The sequence below is a fragment of the Papaver somniferum genome, chromosome 5 (assembly GCF_003573695.1).
Source record: "Papaver somniferum cultivar HN1 chromosome 5, ASM357369v1, whole genome shotgun sequence".
NCBI classification, from domain to species: Eukaryota; Viridiplantae; Streptophyta; class Magnoliopsida; order Ranunculales; family Papaveraceae; genus Papaver; species Papaver somniferum.
In genome coordinates, this window is record NC_039362.1 from 170,654,852 (window position 1) to 170,677,409 (window position 22,558).

Sequence of the window (22,558 nt, forward strand, 5' to 3'; positions counted from 1 at the left end):
ACTCAAAATAAAAAATACAACTACAAAGTTGAACAGATTATATAAAAATCAAACAAAAGTAACTTAAAATTTATAACTCACTAAGATAATGTTGATAGCATTGGGTTCATACAAGAGTTATTTGCCAATCGATTTTCAAAATCAAACTCTTAAGTCAATAGAATGATATGGATACAACTTCAAAAACTCAATGAAGATTACCGATTTATAAGTATATGTATGCAGGGACTGCATCCTCGTCTAGCTGCTTGAATATATAATCAAGGAATCTTTCCCCCTGAATTTTAACGGCCTCCATTGTTTTTGCATCTTTTTCCCCTAATTCTTTCAACGAAACCAAGGTGTTCTTGTGAGGGTATATGTCACCGAGCCCATTCTTAAACTTCACAAGCCTTGTCGAGGTTGAATTTTTAGTGTCATAAATGTTGATATACCAATAACTGCAAGTTAAAACACCATCTCTCTTCCCAATGGTTAATAATGTGCTTCCGTCAACCCTATACTCTTTAGTCCAACCCAATGACTGATGTTCCTCTCCCTCTTTATGGTTCTTCTTTTTCAATAGCCATATGTCATAATAAACTAGAACATCTAGAGAAATAGCAAAAAACAGATATCCATCCAAAACTCCTATTCTATTCCATATAAGCCGATTGCCGTCCTGTGGCAAAGGAGGTGGTGAAATACTTTCAGAAAACTTTTCCGCATCCAAATCGAAGGTAAGGATCATTTCTAGTTTATTATCCAGCCAATAAAGAAGTCCATTGGCAAAGACACCACGTTCTCGCAAACTGTCTGTTCTGAATTGAGGATTGAACTTTCCAAGATTTCTCCATCCCATTGCCAGAGCCTAGAGTGTATATGTGTACTTCTATAAACTCGGTGTTGGACACATATATTCCTACAACTTTGTATTCATTGGTTGAAGAAACGTAACCAAAGCTGGCCGTCCTACAAACATACTGTTGAATACCAACACAATCATCTCTCTTAATATCATCTGGAAGCATAACATATTCTCTAGTGAATGGGTGCCAAATACAAACAGATAGGTTTAGAGTTAGACAGATCAAGCCATTATATGAACCAACAATAAAACCCCTAAACGGAGGGGCTGAATTAATTCTTGTAATCCTTTGAATAGGGTTTATTGACGCGTCAGGATTTCCATATGTATACTCAAACAATAATACTTTCTTGCTATGAACATGTCAGTGAAAGCAAGAAAACCCAACTTACCCGATTGAACAGCATGAGATGGATGATTGAGATGGTGCAAGTACATTTTAGAGAACCATGGATGACTAGAAACAATATTCCTCCAAGTGGTGCACACTAATTTGCTAAGAAGAACCGATTCAGCCGGACGGCTTAATATGTCCAACACAATCTCTTCAGGGAGGAACTTGAAATAATCAATCAAAAACCCCTTGTTCCAGTTCCAGTTCCAGTTGAAGATTGAAGTGAAAAACTTGATATACTCCATCGAAATCCTTTTGTAGTTGAAGAAGAAACGAGGATGATTCACAGAGGTTCTAGGGTTTATCAGAAAATTGGGGATTTTTTAATGTGAATTCTGTTCCTATGGAAAGAGTAAAGCAAAGCAGGGAAATGAAATAGGAAATTTAATAGAAACTCTAGGGTTTATAAGAAAATTGCAAGTGTGGATTCTGAGTAACAGTAAAGCAGGGAAATGAAATAGTGCTATGTTTTCTAATGTCTGAGGCAGAGACATGTAGTAGTCAAGAAATTTTCTCTCGACTCTTGAGTTGACTATATCCTTAAAAGGACACGGTATCAAATGAACCACCACAGTGGCGTAACTTAACTTTTGCTTTTTAACATTTACCAAGCTTTTCACTGTTAAAAAAAATGCAAGTTAAAAATGTTGAAATTGTGGAGATTTCAGTTGGACATCTTTTTGAGCTTAAACCTGACCATATTGGGTAAGTAATAATGATTTCCAACACAGGTCCCAAGGGATTATTAGCAGCAGGATCTTAGATTGGCCAACAATGTGGGACTACTAATCTCAACACTCCCCCTCACGCTCAGCGAGGCTGAGTAAAGGCGCGGTCAAATCAAATGACTCGTCACAAATAGCCTGTTTTGATACCATATTAGAATATAGGCATCCAACTCAAAACCAATTGCCAATGAGTGGAGAGGCCCTAAGGGATTATAAGCCGCATGATCTTAGATTGCCCAACAATGTGGGACTAATAATCTCAACATTTACCTTACAGTTCAGCAGGATATAGGAAAGAACCAGCTAAAAAGGAACCTGATTGCACTTAGCTTGAAACTAAAGATGGTGGGTTGTAATTTGTAAAGGTTCATAGCAAGAAACTGTGTTGGTCGCTGAGAACTAGTGCTCGTAGTCAGATTAGAAACTAGAAACTAGAAACAATGTTATAAGGAACTCCATGTGTTCTTCTTAGATGATTGGATTTGTTCTTATTGCCTTTTGATCTTATGTTTAATCTGTTGTCTCCCTAGCTTCAATCTCGCTTGTTGAAGGGTTTTGAAGTCTTTGTTGTTTGATTTTTAATCTTTGTTTTCTTCGATTTTCATAATGAGTCCTTTTAATCATTTCAATTCTAATATTATGTTGTGTTAATCTGTTTTGCAGATTTCCATAGTTGATTCCGGTGTCGCTCCCAGTGGTGGTAATCAGTAGTGATTATACTAGTTCAGATCTCTACTGCTTGTCACAGTAGTGTTTGCCTCGAATAATAGTCGTATTATTGTGTTATCATCATATCTTGTGTGATCTCAAAAGGTCGTTTTGAATCTGGTATTCCATTCCTCAATATTGCTGCTACAAAGATCTTATTTTCAGTTTCCAACTTCATCCATGTCTGCATTTAGATTCATCATCTCTAAGCTCCGTTCTGAATCAGTTCACTCGTTTGAATCGGTAAAAACCTATTGTCGTGATTATAGCGCTTTCAGAGGGAAAGTTTCCTTCACCTTCAATTTCAAATTTCTGGTCAATAGACCGCATATTATGATATTCTCCCAACAAATATGGAAACAGAATTATCTTCATCAATACAAAGATTTCCACAATCCAGTAAGGTATCCAACTTATATACAAAACCCCAAAGCCATAGGCAGTGCACAAAAAGTATATCTATTCATCACAAACTTTGGTAAATCAAAGTCTTCTCAACCCAACAACCAGCTTATGAACCCAAACACTAATATGCAAACTACTGGAACCGCCTCTACTCCTCTTAGATCAATAAGAAGAATAATTGCATCTGCTCAACCATCTGTTGAAGATACTGATGGGTTCACTTTTTAGTCTTCTTGGAAAAATAATCTTCAAGAATCCGTTAGACCATGAAGATGTGAAGAAAGAAATAAACGATCGCTGGAGGAGTTATCGAAAGTATGAAATCATCACTAAAGGAAAAAACCTATTTCTTTTTAGGTTTCAGAGAGAAGATGCATTCAATGGAGTGAGAATGAAAACTTGGGATATCATGGGTTACTTGCTATCACTTATCCAGTTCGATCCCAACATACCTATCACAGAACATAAGTTTGAGCAACATGTCTGGACTGTTAAGCTGAGAAACTTGGGAAATATCATTCTAAATGATAGACTGACAAATGAAATATGCATGGATATTGGAAAAAAAAGGTCAATCCTGAAGGTAGGAGAAGGCAGCCGAGAGGTAGTGTCACACGCACGGTTTATATTCAAGTTAAGCTTACTGAATCACTCCGACGTGGAGGATGGTATATCACTCCTAATGGACAAAAGCAATGGGTCATATATCACTTTGAAATGCAACCCTTTGAGATCTGCAAAAAATGTTGGGTTGTGGATCATGAGGACACAAAATGTAAAAGACTCGCAATGGAACAAAAAGTGGAGGCGATGACAGAAGCCGAGTACGTTGTATGGAGCAAGACAGAGGAGGGGAAAAAAAATTTGGCTGCCTACATAACAAGTGAGGATGCCAATATAATGGATGAAGGGGTGGAAATATCCAAGGGTGCTGATAATGCTTCTTCTTTGACTACTCCGCTACAACTCTCTCAAAATGAAGAAATTTTAGATCTGGATATATAGGACGTTGAGACGAGAAAAAACAAGCGAACTAGAGAAGCAAGTTCTGAGATTCATTACATTCACAATACCGCTTTACCTAATAACCTCAATCCCTTGATTACCCATAACAATCCCATCTACCAAAGTTCTAATATTGGAGATGCAGAAATGATTGATTATAGTGATCTCCCAGCTGAAAATAGGATGGAATACCAACTTAATTCAATGGATGATAACCGCTCAAAGGCATCTGATAGCGTAGGATCTGAATATATTGGAGCGGCTTCTCGGAATCACTATGGAAATGATGCGTCTGCTAATCAGGTTCTTTCTCAAAACCCTAATTTTACTTTTATTTTTAATAATACTAGAAATTCCTGCTGCGTTTTCCCTTATATCAGTTACAATTTCACCCCTAGATGTTTTTTGCAAAATAATTATTTTCCCGTTCTCAATTACACTCTTAGTTATAATTATTTTGTCCTGCATCTGTTGAATTCTGTTAATTGTTGCTTGTCTGTTTATTGCTGGTTTAGTCTTGTCTTTGCTTACAGTTTAGTGTCTTGTTGTTGCTCTAAATACTTAGAAATTAGGCCTGCCTACGATACTCTGCCTAAGTTTCGTCATTATTTTATCTCAATCATAAGAATCCTGTCGTGGAATTGCCATGGCTTCGGCAACCCTGACACTAGAAATAGTTATCTTCTTATGTGAAACCAAGAATGACTCTACGAAAATGAGACAGTATCTTAAGAGATTCAACTATCCTTACAATTGGATATGCCCTTCCTTGGGTCTCTCAGGTGGTACTTCCCTTTTGTGGAAGAGTGGTTTCACTTTAAACATTGTCCAGTCTACTGATAAGATGATCCATACAACAATCTCTTATGACCCTAGTAAACCAGAGTTCATTGCTACTTTTCTTTATGGTTCTACCTACCATGATGAGAAAATTTCACAATGGAACCATATTGATAGTATTGGTGCTGACATTAATCTTCCATGGGTTTTAATTGGGGATCTGAATATCACAATGTTTTCCCATGAAAGATCCACCAATACTAGACCAACTACCACTGAATACCATATGATTCAACAAGTTATTGATAGGTCTGACTTGAGTGATTTAGGGTATATAGGTGCTCAATTTACTTGGTCCAATAGATAATCCGATGCGGATAATATTAAAGCTAGACTTGACAGGGCCTTAGTAAATGGTCATTGGATGCATCACTATAGTCAATCTAAACTTTTTCACATAGATGCAATAGGCTGTGGCCATTTACCCATCGTCTTGGTTACCAATTGTGATCATCAAGGTAAAAAACCTTACAAATATTTCAAATGTTGGTTCAAAGACCCTACTTGCCAACAAGTCATTAAGGATGCTTATAGAACCAATGTTAGAGGGTCTCATGCTTTTAAAATGGTTAAGTGTCTTAGAAATGTCAAATATGAGCTTAAGAAATGGAATATTTCCCATTATGGTAACATTGATCAAAAAGTTTTCTCGCTAACTGATCAACTCAAGTATCTGAATAATAATCCTTACTCTATTCAGAAAAATGAGGCCATAAAGGAAGTAGAACATAATCTTGAGTTGGCTCAAAAAGCTCAAGAACCTTTTATGCTCAAAAATCTAGGGTTGATTTTATTAAAAACCATGATAGAAATACTTCTTATTATCGCACCAATGTTAATATAAGGAGGCATTTCAATCACATTAGTTCCTTAAAACTGCCTGATGGGCTTTGGTCTGAGGATAGAGCTTCTCTTGAAGACCTTCTTGTTACTCATTTTAAGAGTATCTCTATTACCACAAATCCTATATTGAATGATGATTTTTTAAATTGCATTGACAGATGTGTCACTAATGAGGACAATGATAAACTTTTGAGTCCCATTACTCTTGATGAGATTAGGATATCAAGCAAATGGCCCCTTGGACTTCTCCTGGTCCAGATGGGTTTCCCCCTGGATCTTATAAAAAAAATCTTAATTTGCTTGAGCAAGATGTTCTGGAAACAGTCAAAAGCTTCTTTGATTCCAAACATCTTCTAAATGAAATGAATCATACATTCGTTTGTTTGATTCCTAAGGTGAATAAGCCTATAACCCCAGCTGATTTTAGGCCCATCTCTCTTTGCAATACTAACTACAAGATCATTTCTAAGATCCTTGTAAATAGAATGAAACCTTTACTGGGAAAATAATATCACCATTCCAGGCTGCTTATGTACTTGGAAGGAACATTCAAAACAATGTGGTGATTGCTCATGAGCTAGTTCATACTATGAAAACTAAAAAGGATAGAAGTGGTATCATGGGCCTTAAACTTGACATGTCTAAGGCCTTTGATAGAGTAGAATGACCCTTTCTAATTGCAATTCTTAAGAAATTCGGGTTCTCATATCACTGGTGTCAATTAGTTTCTCAGTGTATAAGTACCACCAATATCATCATTCTTTTGAATGGTTCTCCATGTACTTCTTTCTCTCCTACTAGAGGTCTAAGGCAAGGAGACCCATTGTCTCCTTATCTGTTCATCTTGTGCATGGAATCATTTTCTAGATATCTCAAACATGCTGAACATTCCAACTTAGTTCATGGTTTGAAAGTTACTAAAGAAACTCCCAGTATATCTCATTTACTCTTTGCAGATGATTGTCTGCTTTTTACCAAAGCTACTTACTATGAATCAAATAACCTTATGTCTCTTATTAGAGATTTTAGTAGTATCTCTGGTCAGATGATAAATTTCGAGAAGTCTGCATGTTTTTCAGTAAGAATGTTCAACCTGATCATTGTGTGTCCCTCATCAGAGCTATGAATGTTAGGAAGATAGAACTTAATGAAAAGTACCTAGGTATACCTCTCTTTATTACCAAAAATAGGATTGAGAGTATGTCCCACTTAAACACTCATCATGACTCTAGAGTGTCTAATTGGAAAGGTAAACAGTTAGCTCAATCAGGTAGATCCATACTTGTTCAGCATACTTTAAAGTCTTCTTCTAACTATCATATGAACTCTTTTCTCCTCCCTGACAATATCATTAACAAAATGGAGCAGTCCCAAAGAGACTTTTGGTGGGGGGGAAATGGTCACAAGGGTTATTATTTTAGAAAATGGGAAAAAATGTGTATCCATAAATTGCAGGGTGGGTTAGGCTTTAGGAACCTGAAAAAAAAAATGAATCTAGCCCTTCTAACCAAAACTGCCTGGTTGCTTATTCATTCCCCCAATGACCTATGGGTCCAAATTCTTAAGTGCAAGTATTTCAAGAACTGTCACCCTCTCCATTACAAAAAACCTTGGTCTATGTCTTGGGTGTGGTCTAGTATTTGTCATGGTCTTGATATTTTAAAACATCATGCTCATTGGGATATTAGAGATGGTAGTTCTGTTCAGGCATTCACTGATAACTGGATTCTAAATCCTTCTCAACTATTGTGCGTCAATTACCCAAATCCCAATTATAAAGTTGTTGAGTTTATCAATCATGAGTCTAAAACTTGGAAGATAGATTTAATTGAGTCCTTTTTCACTAATGATAATTGTCAAAAAAATTAGCAGCATGAGGAGTCCTATTTCGGGATGTGATACTTTAATCTGGCCTTACAACAGAAATGGCATCTTAACTGTTAAATCTGTCTACAAACTGCTAGCAAATGAATTGCCTCACAATTCTAGCCCCAAACCTGATTTTGAATCCTATAAAGCTATCTGGAAATCTCAACTTTTTCCTAGAACCCAATTGTTTATATGGAAGTGTTTTGAGAATATTCTACCTACAGGTAGCAAACTAGCTAAATTCAATGACACCCATGATGACGGGTGTAAATCTTGTAACTCTGGTGCTTCTGAAACTCTAGAACATATGCTTCTTCACTGCTCCTTTGCTAAAAATGTTTGGTCAAACATTCCTGCTATTAGTAACTCTGTTTTGCAGGATTCTGATACCAACATCAGTATTAAGAGCTGGATTTCTAAATGGCTCACAACAAAACCTCTACAAGATAAATCAGCTACCGTCCTTACTGTGGCCTGGTGTATCTGGAAAGACAGATGCTCGAAAGTTTTTGATAACATGCATTTAAACCCTCATATTACTGCTAGAAATGCTCTAAGAATAGTGGGTGAAACCATCAATGTTTTTGCCCCTGTTTCTGTGCCTAACATTATCAATGTTGTTCCTGATGTTGCTTCTAGGTTTCTTGAATCTGTACCTCCAGAAAGTCTTTTAATTTTCTGTGATGCTTCCTTTGATAAGAATACTAATGACTCTGGTGTTGGGATTGTGGCTTTAAACTCTTCAAGTGACTTCAAGGGATGCAAGCTAGTCGCAGGGAAATGCGCAAGTTCTGAAGTAGCTAAAAGTGCAGCAATACTGGAGGCTGCAAATTGGATTAAAAGGAATAACCTTCAGAACTTTTATATTATATGTGATGCTAAAAACATTATAGCTTATCTGAATAACAGCAAAGGCCAAACTAGTTGGACCTCATGCTCTGTATTAGATGACTGTCTTTTTCTTCTTAAAGATATTTCTCCTCTTAGATTCATTCATCTTAAGAGAGATCATAATAGTTTAGCAGATATAGCTGCAAAACACAGTGGAATGTTGAGAATTTCAGGAGAGTGGGATATCAACAATCGCCCACATTTTCTCCCTCAGGCTGTAATTTCTCATTAATTTCAATGAAGTTTATTTTCCTAGCAAAAAGAAAAAAACTAACAGTGTGCGACGTTTGATGCATCTCAGAACCTAAGGAGAGACGAGATTCTACCACTTTCAAGGTGTTGTACCCCTGTATGAAGGAAGTTATAACTTTAATCTGTAACATTTGCAATACAAGTGACATCTTTCGTCATTTATGCAGAGAAATGTAGTTTGCATTCGATTTACATTACCACTGTAGTAAAAGAAAAGAAAAAGGGAAAAATATATTCTGATTTAGAAGACACTGAACAGAGCTATAACTAAGAGATATTACACAGAGTACCAGCATTCCTAACTGCCGCACAGTTATGGATGGTGGATACAATTGCTTTGGGCAAGATATGAAAACAATTACGGGGATGGGTAGTGTAGCTATCTTGGGTACCAGAACATGCCTTTAATGCCATCTGGGTCAGCTTCAAACCCTAGATTTCTATAGAAATCCACAACTGCAAAAAGTAACTCATCAATGTAGCGATTTATTTCAAAAACATGTTAAGTTTAGCCACTTGTCTCAGCTCAGCGGTACAATTAACTTCCCCCTTAGAAATTCAAGGGTGAACAAATTCACAGTTACCAGCAAGCTATTAGTATTAAATGATGACCCAATTGGCGCTGATCAGGTTCACACCTTTGATCCTATATATCTAGCTAGGGAACTTCAAATATGAAGGTTTAGGTAAACTTGTATTGTACTAGACCAAATTAGTCACCACTACTAAAAAGTCCGACGAGAAAAACGGTACATACCTTGACCATCTGCAAACAATGTTATATTTCCAATATCCCTTCGCAGCAGAGCTCTTATCATTTGTTCCACAAGAGCCTTCCCAAGTCCCTGGCCCTATAAAAAACAAAAGCATATCGTGACCTAATAAGAGAACTGAACTTTGGCGTTGGCGTTGGCGTTGAAATAAGACATGAGGGAACTGCATCCCAAAGGTTCCATTTTAGATAGACCTATCAGGAGTGCATAACCGTACCTGGTATTGAGGATCAACGAGGACATCCCAAATTGTGGCGTTGAAGGCATGATCTGATGTAGCACGAGCAACGCCAATAAGCTCCACTTTATCATCCCCCTCTGTCAAATAACTTTGCCAATTACAATAAGATGTTCATCATTCATTTAAATAGGATAGATCTCAGCTAAAAATTGTAATGAAATGACAAGGGTAAACATCTATTCAACAAATAGTTTAGCAGCCAGTACCTGCATCTGGAAATTTCTTTATGGAATGCAAAGTGGCAACCATGTAACTATTTTTCAGAGCTGCAGCTACTTTGGATGGTGGTCTCTTAGGCCAACCTACCTATCAATTCAACGAGAAGTTACCCATCAAAGATCAAGATAAAACAAAAGGCAACATGACAAGACATATGGGTTCAAAACTGACGACTATGATCTAATATTTGCTATTTGGATCAAATAAACAGTAGCTACAGAAATCCTTGGAAATAAAAAGTGAACTCATTCATACGTCCATATAAGACCACTGTGTAATTTCACATACGAACTACAAATAAAAGAAGAAAAGTTGTTTTTCTGTCAAGTAAACTTTAACATTGTAACAGCAAAGTGTTGAAACGTCACCTTATCACACAATGCTTGGAGTTCATAGACATCAACACTACCGCCCGAAGAGAACATAATTTGTTCGATTGTACCATCAGGTTGAATCTTGTCCACAAGAAAAACCTCCTGCTCAAATGGTTCTTCTTCATCCAGTCTGGTTTCTGAGGGAGGTGGTTCCACAACTTGTGTCGTGTTGTTCTTAGAGAAACTACAACAACAAGAGATACAGACATATTGACAAACAAGTGTGAATCAATAACAATAGCTCAAAAATCAATTGAAGGTATGAGTAAGTTGTAAATTAGTAATTACCCTGATCTTATATTCTCCCAAAAACCAGCCTTCAATGGAACAAACCCTTTAAGTTTCTTTCCTGCATCCATAAAAAAAAATCTGGTGAATTCAATTAAATTATCCTCCACATAAATGTTTATCCTAAATTCTATCACTCACCTCTCTGCTCAACTATTTTTCCTCCATTGAAACCATAGCTGTGAGGAAACTCCAATCTACTGTTATTAGTAATTGAATTATTAACATCTCTGCAAGTAAATGAATGAAGAGAGCATCTGCAAAAACCAAGAAAAATAGGTTAAGATTTTTCATTTCAATTTCATATCTGAGCTGAAAAGTGACAGAAGGTAATTGAGAGAGTGAGTGAGCTTACAGTGAGGATGATGATGATGTTGCCGTCATTCCAGAGTTCATCATCCAGCTGCGGCTCGACAGACAGAGAGAGAGAAATATCAAATATGTGTGGAGAACGATGGAGATAAAGTTGACTTATTGAGTCAGTCAGTGTGGTTGTATATTAGTCCCACACCGCATATACTGTTGAGTTTCTTTGAGTATAAAAACCAGGCGGAGCTCAACCCGGACAATTCGGGGGTGTGAGGGGGATCGTTAGCAGAAGGTCCTGAACCCTGAACCATCAGTGGCGGTCCTTAAAAAACATGTGGAGGGGTTTACTCCGGGGCTTTGCCATCCACCTTGCACAACCAAAGCACCGTTGCCGACTCTGCTTTCGATCCACGTTGAACTTCACGAGAGGCTTGTTTGGGAGTGCCGCTGAGCTAATCCGGGAGGATGCTTTCGCGGTCACTGAGTTGGTTGACTCACCACGCCTCTTGGGCACCCCCACCACTTTTTTGAATTTTTGGAATTGTCCGCAACCAAGCAACAAGTTGGACTCTAACCCCTCTTGAATAGCATTTTGTTTGTCAATCTAGATTCATTCTTCATAATTGTTCATTCCAGACAAATAAAATTGTAAAATGCGTCAATATATTCCCCTTTAATTTTGTTTTTAATGTCTTTTATAATGCTTAGTTTTTCAGTTTTATTGGAACGCGAAAATGGGGATAAAAAAACTATATGGAGATATAGATTGCTTCCCCCAACCCATGGTGTGTGCTAAGGGGTGATTTTTGGGTATGAAAATACTAAAATACCCTTTATTCAAAATAAAATCAAAAAACAAAATCATATCTCCCATTTATCCCACTCCCTTTCAAATTAGAGTTTTCCCCACTCCCTTTCAAACTCTAAATTTTCTCCACTCCCTTTCAAACTCTAAATTTTCTCCACTCCCTTTCAAATTATCTTCCTTTTTAGATTTTTCCCATTTCCCCACTCCCTTGAAAACGATTTTTTTTATCATTCGGAAGCGATGAGGACCATGCGGTAGTGATGAATACCATGCCGGTATTGATGAAGACCATGCTGGAAGTGATGAAGACAGACCAATGCCGGCATAGATGAAGACCATGCCGGTGGTGATGAAGACCATGACGGCATAGATGAAGAGCATGCCGGTAGTGATGAAGACCATGTCGGAAATAATAAAAAAATTACATCGCCGGAAGTGATGAATATCATGCCGGAATTGATGAAAACCATGTCGGAAAATGGTGCCAGCATACTTGGTAACTAACATTCAATGTCGGAACTGAGTGTCGGCATGCTCGATAGAAATCTATCAATGCCGGTAGTCAAGTGAAAAAAATTTGAAGTTTCCTGGATACTTTTCATCATGTGCCGGCATAGAAATTTAAGCAACATACTATGCCAGCATAGATACCGGCATGCTCGAGAATTAACTGACTGTGCCGGAAGTGGACTGATTAAAACCAAAAAAAATAGGTTTTGAAGATCAAAACCAGAAAATTTTGTACCCGGACCCCCGGATAGTGGCAAACATTTATGAAAATTTCCAACAAATGCCGACATAGTTTTTTCGGTTGAATACAATGCCGGCACCGAGCTATTTCAGCTGCAATAATAGTGGATTCAAAGAAAAAAATTTTAATTTTCAACCTCTTAGCATCAATTCTCTCTTCACAATCGTCCTCCACTTTCACCAAAAAAAGTTCCCTCTCAAAAAAAAATTTCATCTTTCTACTCTCATCTCATTCACCCAAATACAAATACAAATACACACTAATCATTTAACAAATACTTAAAATTTTTACTAATTATTATTAACCATTAAACCTGATTAGTGAGGGGTAGATTAGGATTTAAAAAAAATACTTATATAAGGGGTGACCCTGATTTGATATTTGGATCCAGTTTTTGTCTTTTTCCTCTATCCCCCAATTAGTTTTTTTATCTCCCAATTTCGCGTTCTTTTATTGTCTTAAATACTCCATATATTCTGTTTATTGAATGATTTTAAAAAAAGGAAAAAAAAGAACTTATGATTAGATTCTCTTAACCAAATATGGGTTTCCATTTTTTACAACTCCTAGATTTTAGGCTCAAAAACTATATTATATGTAAATATTTGTTTCCCTTCATGAACTATACTCCCTCTGTCCCAAATTAGATGAACTAGTTGTAGTTTGCTCAATTCTTAAGACAAGGAGGAAAGGGAATTATATTTAAGTATTTTTTTACGATTATATCCTTATGAATAATAATTAATAAAACTTAAAAATGATTTATCTCTTAAACTAAACCACGGTTTTTCATAAACTTTATAACGTTGAAAAGCATTTTAAAACACCTACGCAACGAATATAAACATGACTATCAAATTATAGATATTTCTTATAGTAACAATAATCAATTAAAAGGGTAGTTTTAGGAATACCCCATTGATTAATGAGATAGCTCATCTATTTTGGGACAACTAGCTCATCTATTTTGGGACAACTAGCTCATCTAATTTGGGACAGAGGGAGTCCTACATAGAAAATAAATAAATAAAATTAAAGATAACTGTTGGATTTAGAGAATGAATTTGATAGGGTTGTTACGTGCACACTTTTTAAACGAGTGTGCTCAAAATCGGACTCTGTTTAGAACTATGCCTAATACTGAGTACAGTTGTAAACCGAGCCAAAGAGTCGGGTTCAGTTTAAAACTTTGCCAGGATATTAGGCTAAGTTTAAAATCCATAAATTTTCTAACTGCTAGGAGTTTTAAATACTGTCCTGCTTTTGGTGCAAAATTAAACAACGCGATGTGTTTAAAACTCATCCCGTCCAATTTGAGAAATGCTAAATATTTTTGTCATTCATTTTACCCTATGGGGCATATAAATATAACTTTATGCCATATGCATTTCCGCATCAGAAAGTTTGCTTTATATTCTTCGCTTTCGGGTTTAGAATTATTGTTATTTAGTCCATTATTCGCCGCGAATCTGGACTAATGTTTGGAGAGACTTTCTTGCTGGAGTTATGGAATCATGGGAAAAAAAATTAATTACCATTTGACGGTCCTTTCATGCGTCTTATGTATATGTATTTATGAGAGTTCGTATTACTAGATTACTGCTGCAGCAGTGAAGGACGACGATGAAAGGGAACTACTTTTTAATAAAATGATATTGAAATTGATCGATTTCAATCAATCTGATGGCTATCTTAGAGAATTTTAAGATGTGAATCTGTTTGTTTAATGGTGTTTGACTGAAATCTGTAATCAATTTGATTGATGATCCCAAGTTTGAGCTTAATTTCATGAAATTGTGATTTCCAGAAAACCAATTTCAGTTTCTCTGAACAAACATTGTGACGGACAAACTCACCATTTTTTCATCACTAAGGGACTCCTCCCTTTGGTCGTCGTCCAATGAGGGGTTATATTCGAAGTTTTCACCTTTGAGACGCATACAGAGAATGTAAATGAGTAGTTTATCTAGATTTGGTGGGGGTTGCATGAGATTCCATATCTTTCCTTTCATCCTCTTCGAATAGGACAAAGGGGGAACTATGAGAATTTTGTGGACTTCTGCAAGACAATAATAGATATATTATCCAAGCATGCTTCAACCTCAGCAACTGTTTTACATTCTCTTTCCTTCGTCTGGTTTTCAATGTGCACAATATAACTGAAAAACTATCCGTCGGCAAAAACCGCAACAACTACAACAAAACTGTCAACAACACAATCAGCAGCAACAACGTCTTTACATCCCATGTATTATATTTCTTTAGAAAAATATAACAGAGGAGGAAGGTTAATCGTTCCTTTATTTTGGGTCGGCAGACGAATCCTTTTTAACTTTAGCCTCTTTTCTCAACCAGTTTTATTCTTCTTTAACTTAGTGGTAGTTTGCTTTCATTTTATTAGTGAAACCTAGTTTGAGTTTATAATTCTTGTTGTATCTGTTTCATGTCTATAGTATGTATTTAGGAGCATTATTAGCAGTGGGAATCTTTGTATTCCTGTCTATAGTATGTATTTAGGACCATTATTAGCAGTGGGAATCTCTGTCTTCTTTAGTAAACTTCACCATCTGATAGATCAAAACGGAAAAAAGGGAGATGACAGTTAATATTTGGGTAGTACACCTCAACAGATGATCGCAATTGCATGATTAGCACCTTCAATCAAGCGCATCGAATACCTCTACCATCAACTAAGCTCTTATGTACTCTTTCGTGTCCATCAAAACTACAGCTTTCCTTGTGGAAATCATTAAACGGAATCCTTCCGACCTTCTACACCATCATCTCCCCCCGATGCAACTCTGATCGGAACATCGTTGCTCACGCTTTGCTCATCAGTTTTTCTACTTTAGATTCATGTCATATCCTTCCAATTGTAACCGATGAATATTTGGGTATCATATACCCTCTTGTAATAGCCCTTTGAGTTTTAATAAAATCCATGTTTCGAAAAGAAAAAAAAAAGCTCCATGATGGATGATGCTCTAAGTAAGATCATCATTTATTCTATGTCATAAATCATTTGTTCCTTCTCCTCGTCTATTATTAAAACCAACGGTCTCGATAATATCATTAATGGGAAGATCCACTATATTACATCATATGGGATTCCAAATTCTTAATTGTCTTTTTATAACTGCATACTCGGAGAAACCTTATAATTTTTTCTCGAGTTCCAAAAGACCTCCTTTGTATCAATTTTGTTCCAACAATCTTAATGGATATCAAGTATACCACACCCCTAGCAAATGTACACAATATAACTTGAAAAGGCACTTCAATTATTGCCAATTGTTTTTGAGTTGGACATCCACATTCTAGCATAGCTAGATCCATAAGAGAGCAGGCCCAAAAGTCTATCAGTATAGAGGTCCACGATGTAGAGGTTCAAAAATCCCTACACAAGCAGGGGCATGTTAAGGATAATAGTCCCACATTGACTAAACCACTAATCATTATATACAATATAACTTGAAGCGTCACTCTGCTCATTGCCATTTGGTTTTGAGTTGGATGTCCACATGTTAGATAAAGTACTTTTTCGACATAAGGTATCAATACTGTCATGTTTCAGTTCACTCTTTAAGTTTGACGATTACTATTTAAGTTTGATGGTTATGGATGTGATGGACCGAACAATATATATTTTGTATCCAACAGGTCGTATTTCGACTCACTTGGCTATCTGTGACTTTCCACTACCTTTAAGTTTGACGATTACTCTTTAAGTGTGATGATTATGGATGTGATGGACCGGAAATATATATTTTGTACCCCACATGTCGGATTTCGAATCACTTGGTAATCTATGACTTTCTGATATCTTTAAGTTTGATGATTAATCTTTAAGTTTGATGATTATGGATGTGGTGGACCGGAAATATATATTTCGTTTCTAACATGTCTGATTTCGATTCACTTCGTAAGTTACGACTTTCCGATACGACACTCGAGGAACCAACCTTACCAACTTTCGTTGAAGAGTTTACATTTATTCTAAAGCATCCCCCCTTTGATTTTATTTAAACTGCTTTACAGGCAGAAAAACATAATTCTTTTACGAAGGATCATTATATTTGTCAAACTGCTTTACTGTTTTCTATATCATTACGGATATTTATTGAAACTAACAGATCATATGAATTACCTCAATAGGTAATAATCATATCTTGTCGTGTCTTTCGGGACATATGATATGAATTAATTCAATGGTATCAATCATCTCCTAAAGAATAGAGACGAAATTTCAATATTTGCATATATGTGTATACTCTGCTAATAGGGTGCGTAAAGAACTAAATTTTTGGTTCATCATTATAACATTCTCATACTTTCTACGTATGCTCAAAAACTAAAAACAATAGTGAAGTGCTAATTCAACATAAAAAAAATTTGGTTATCAAGATATAAACTTCATAAGACTAGCAAAGTACAAGTACACAACAAACGAACATGAAAGAGTGACCTTACTTCATAAAACGTACCTCAAATGCTTAAGATATTTAGAATTGAGAATGAGCATAGTAATCGATTTGAGGCTTAATAGAATAAAGGAGTTCCCCATTAAAATCGTAAAGGATTTAAATACAAAGTGGTTTGGTTTCACGATCATACAATATTTTCAGAGAATCTAGGGAAAATCATAGTTACACTTAATTATTTATGGAGCCAATTAACAAGCTGGGATTATAAGAGTAGTGTTCAATAACCTGGCTCAATAAATAATTGAGTATTACTCATAAATTGGCTCAATAAAAACAAAATTCATTTGTTTATCTTTTCCCTTTAGGGTGAACTAGTTTAACTTTGAGTAAGATAGGAAATTGAGTATGGCTTAGCTCATACAAAATGGAGATTTCCTCTCTGAACTACAATTTTCACACAAACAAATATTGTATCCTCGTACAAGAAAATACATGAGGCACGTGTTTATAACTAAAATTTAGTTAATGCCGTAATATATACATAGATGATATGAATATATTATCCGAGTGTTGTCATGATTTTCTAACTCTATTTTGTAATACTTGTATATTAACAAATAAATATTCTATTAGCAAATATTTATATATAAATAAAAAAAAATACATAAAGGAAATAATATAAGATTATAATATTATCATTAATAAGTTTGAGCAACACGAGAAGTTATATCTTTAATCTGCAACATTTGTAATACAAGTAACATATTTCGTTATTTATTCAGAAAAATGTAGCTTACATTCTTATTTTTCATTTCTTAACTGGGCAGAAATCTTGCATAGTCATAGATGTGTTAAAATTGTAGCCTGACATTTTTCATTGTCAGAGATACTAGATCACTCATTTGCTGAGCTTGGTTATTTGACATTCTCAATGGTCAAACTTGTTAGTTAATGTAATGTTAAATGAGTTTAAAAGGAGTATAACTTAGTTGTTTGTATAATGAAGTGTGTAGTTGACTCAGTTGAGTGGACAAGAGAAGTCCACAAGTTTTCTTTTATGGGGTCCTTTATAGACTAAGTAAAAGGAAAGAAAAATGTAATGAAAAATAAAGTTATCAGGAAAGAAAAATATAGTGAGAAGAAATTAAGACTTTCCTACTTCTTCATTATCAAAATGACTCCACTGAATCATAAAGCTGAGCTGCAGTCATGGCAAAGAAAGCGAGTCCAGCACAAAATGAGAAACAACTCCATGGAGCCTTGAAGTGAGTCTCCCAAAGGTCCAATAGCCAAATCCTGAAAGTTCTCATCAATTTGAGTTTCTTTGGCTGCAATACTTTGTGAGCTCGAGTTGCACAAAACATACTGATAACCGTTACTTCCATTCACACAATTATCCAACAATTGATAGCAGAGCCAAGGTCAATTGAATATGATCTAGGTTGTACGAAAAAATAAGCAAAAGAAGAAGTTTTTAGTTATTGATCTAGAAAAGAAAAAGAAAAACATTTTTTAATTACCTTCAAATCAATGGTAGGTAATAGCAAATCAAATGTATACATTCAATAACCATCAATACCACTTGGTCATGAAGAAAACTATGATTTTCGGGCCATCAAAATTAAGACCTTATTCATCGTCTCAAGATGTGTTGGAGATTGTTCAAAATAGGTTTGATGAAATTGAAGATACATCAATCTAACACAATAGGAAGAAGAATGCTAAAGCATCCATGTACAATCAACAAGGAGTTGGAGACCCTATTCTACCTAGAGTAATTCATTCATCTAAAGCTAAAGAAGCCTGGGATCTTCTTCAATGAAACAAGAAGGTAAGAAAATTAATTATAATTACATTCTTATAGAAGAGATTTTGACAATTATAAAATGAAAGATGATGAAAGTTTAAATGAGTTTTCTTCTTGAGTTGTTGAAATTGTTAATCATATGATGATGTGTGGTGAGAAGATGGAAGAAAAAATAATTTGTGAGAATATTTTGATTTGTTTGGCAGAAAAATTTGAACCCGTTGTGGCGGTTTTGGAGAAGACGAATAATTTCTCTACATTGAAGTCATATATAAGAAGTATGGGTTCTTTGAAGGTGTATGAACAAAGAGTGTCAAGACACTCGGAAAAATCGACTGAAAGTTCTTTGCAATTGAATTTCTAATTGAATTCAAAAATTCAGGCTTGAAGAAAAACGAATACAAGGGTGATACAGATGCATCTATAAGTTACAAAGGAAAGGAAAAACAGAAAAATGAGAAGCAAGCTCCAACAACTAAAAAAATAGTGATTCTTCACAAGTACCAAGATGTAATTTTTAAAAGAATAATTTTCATTTGGATAAGAATTGTTGGAACAAAGTAAAACACCAATGTTACAATTGCAAAGAAGTATGGACATCCGAAGAAAGATTGTAGATATAAAGATGGAGAATAACCAGTAGATCCGAAGAAAAAGAAGATAAACAAAACTTGTTTTTATGCTTGTCAAAGTGCCATGGTGAATTCCAAAAGTGAAGTGTGGTTTGTTGATAGTGGTTGTACAACTCATATGTCTGGTGAGAAAAGCTTGTTTTTTGATATGGACACATTCATAAATTCTCTAGTGAAGATGGAGAATGGAAACGTTGTTCAAGCATATGGAATAGGTACAATTTGTGTGCAAATAACCAATGGAGAAAAATACTTTGAAGGTGTGTTTTGGTACAAAATTTTCTTACTGTTGGGAAACTTGCGGATCTTGGGTATGTTGTCCGTTTTGAAGATGGATATTGCACCATTTATGACAAGAAACAAAATAACAAGAGACAAGTAATAAAGACTATAAAGATGGAGAAGAATAGAGGCTTTTCTATTGTTTTTCAAAAGGAAACCAATGTTGCAATGAAGATGGAAACCACTGATGAAACATGGCCATGGCACAAAAGAGTCGGGCACTTGAATTTCAATAATCTCAAGGTAGTTCCCAACAAGAACACGGTGTAAGGGTTTCCGAATCACATCAACCACAAGGAAGGAGTATGTGATGGTTGCACACTTATGAAGCAACATCCAAACCATTTTAAAATAGTGTAGTATGGAGAGCAAAAGAAATTCTTGGTTTAGTATATACCGATGTGTGTGGACCAATGAAGACACCAACTCATGGAGGTAATAAATACTTCATTTTATTCAATGATGACTTTACTCGAATGACTTGGTTGTACTTCATGAGACAAAAATATGATGTGTTTAGTATTTTTAAGAAGTTTAATGATTACTCTTTAAGTTTGATGATTATGGATATGATGGACCGGAATATATATATTTTGTTTCGACTCACTTGGATATGACTTTGCGATATGCCACCTGAGAAACCACCAGTACTAACTTTCGTCGAAGAGTTTACTTTTCTTTTAAAGCACCTCTCCTTTAATTTTATCTAAACTGTTTTACAAGTAGACATGTATAATTTTTATATCGAGGGTCATCGTATTTGTCAAACTGCTTTGCAGTTTTTCATATCATTACAAATATTTATTTAACAAATTATGTGAATTACCTGAATAGGTGATAATCATACTTTTTTCGTGTCTTTCAGGACAACGATATGAATTACTTCAATGGTGACAATCGTTTCCTAAAGAAATTTCAATATTTGTATATTTGTCCTAGTTATGACATATATATTCTCATACTTTCGACATATGCTTAAAGACCGAAAAAGTAGTAAAGTACTAATTCAACATAAAAAAAAATCGCATATCAAGATATAAACTTCATAAGATTATCCAAGTACAAGTACACGATAAAAGAACATGAAAGAGTGACCTTATTTCACAAAGTTTCCCTTCAAGTATTTAATATATTTAGAATTGAGATATGAGCATAGGGTGATTTGAGACTAAATGGACATAAAGGAGTTTTCCGTTAAAATCGTAAAGGATTTAAATATAAAGTGGTTTGATTTCACGGTTATATAATACCTTCGGAGAATTTAGGGAATAATCATATTCACACTCAATTATTAATGGAGCCAGTTAATAAACTGGATCTATAGGCGTTCTCAATAACCTGGCTCAATAAATAATTAAGAATGACTCACCAACTGGCTCAATAAAACCAAAATTCATTTATCTTTTTTATAGGGTGAACTAGTTTAATTTTGAGTGAGATAGAAGATTGAGTATGGATAATAAACTAGCTCATACTAAATGGAGATGTCCTCCGTGAACTAAAATTTTGTCTCGTCACATAAGCAAGTTGTCAAAGACATCTTTTGCTCATAGCATATACCGAAAAATGTTTAAATTAATTAGTGACTTCTCTTCGAATTTACAAATGCTTAAACACGGAAAAAAATCATTTGGAAAAGAACAAAATCATATCGCACAAGAAAAATATGTAAATAAGATGTTGATTTTGTTAGAGCATAGATCGGTCGACCTCGCATGCGTTTCTATCTCAAGCATGTTTGTCAATGTTAGTGATCAAAACTATGAGTCTTGATTTCTAGCGTACATAGCTAAGTCTCGGACTAGGATAGAAAAGTGTAGTTGAGCTCAAGGACTTCATGGCGATTCATCATACAACAACGAAGATCTACTCAAGGAACCGTGGAACTTCATCAACAAAAAGGTATGTGGAGACTTGAACTTATCTACCACTCAAAAGTCTATCTCTTCTATCTCCTACTTCTTAAGAGACAAAAGTCGTATGCTATATAGACTGGATCATACACATTTGATATTTCGAGCTATATCTCAAAATCATGTGTTGGTAAAGCGTTTCGATTTGATCGGGTTTATCTTCACCTAATGACGAAAGTCATATTGTTTCAATCACTTTGGAAATCGCTTTGACGAGAAATAGTGTAACAACTATATAACGTCCTCTAAGAATGTTTCAATGGTTGGAATGAGAGTTTAGGTCAATATAACCAATGATGGATATAAGCATTGTGTGGTAACACATATGTGCATAAGTCCTATTCCTTAATCCGAAGTTTGCGAACTTTGTTGATTAAGAGAAACCGGAGGAATTGGATTTGCCAAGTCCGCGAACTGACGGAAGTTCTCTTGCCGAGAATTTCTGTTAGGATTTCCAAAAACTAGTTTGTGTGTTTAGCCCGGAAACTGGCGGAAGTCTCCTTGCCGATATTTTCTGCTGAGTTTGGAAAACTCTGCCGGTTGCCTTAAGTCTGCAAACTTGCTTGCGTACTTGAGTGGGTTATGATCTAAAGATGTGCTCTGAACATGAAACTTAAATTACTAAGGAATGCAGTATGCAAACCGTGGCTATAAAGTTCATGAGCCGATTCAAATCGAATCGAATCATCTTTGTTTCAATTGTGTCTTGTGTAGTTACATAAGATCTCATAGCAATCGAACAACTCTCTAACTAGTTCATTTGAGTCAATTGAACTAGTTATGGTGCAGAAGAACAAGGTTAATATGAAATGGTCATATGGTTAACCTTTTGGGTTACTATGTTGAACCAACATACACGTACACATTTGGGCACGATTTTCACAAACCCAGTAAACGTATATCTCAAGTGTGTGTGACAAGCTAAGTTTTCGGTATAACGGTTGAGAAATATTAG

At 35.4% G+C, this 22,558-nt stretch overlaps 2 protein-coding genes across 2 annotated transcripts; one reads left to right on the top strand and one right to left on the bottom strand.

The window, feature by feature from the left end:
* The first annotated feature begins 7,616 nt into the window (after nt 1-7,616).
* On the top strand, nt 7,617-8,762 carry LOC113280030. Its single transcript, XM_026528668.1, has one exon. It carries the CDS (start codon nt 7,617-7,619, stop codon nt 8,760-8,762), a length of 1,146 nt encoding a protein of 381 aa, XP_026384453.1.
* A 132-nt stretch (nt 8,763-8,894) lies between these two features.
* LOC113283619 (serotonin N-acetyltransferase 1, chloroplastic-like) lies at nt 8,895-11,176 on the bottom strand. The gene is made up of 8 exons (XM_026532949.1): nt 11,033-11,176; nt 10,819-10,934; nt 10,678-10,738; nt 10,384-10,573; nt 10,003-10,102; nt 9,773-9,873; nt 9,540-9,633; nt 8,895-9,238 (listed from the first exon to the last, which is right to left on the bottom strand). Exons 1-8 carry the CDS (start codon nt 11,074-11,076, stop codon nt 9,162-9,164), a joined length of 783 nt encoding a protein of 260 aa, XP_026388734.1. The 5' UTR covers nt 11,077-11,176; the 3' UTR covers nt 8,895-9,161.
* Between the last annotated feature and the right edge of the window lie 11,382 nt (nt 11,177-22,558).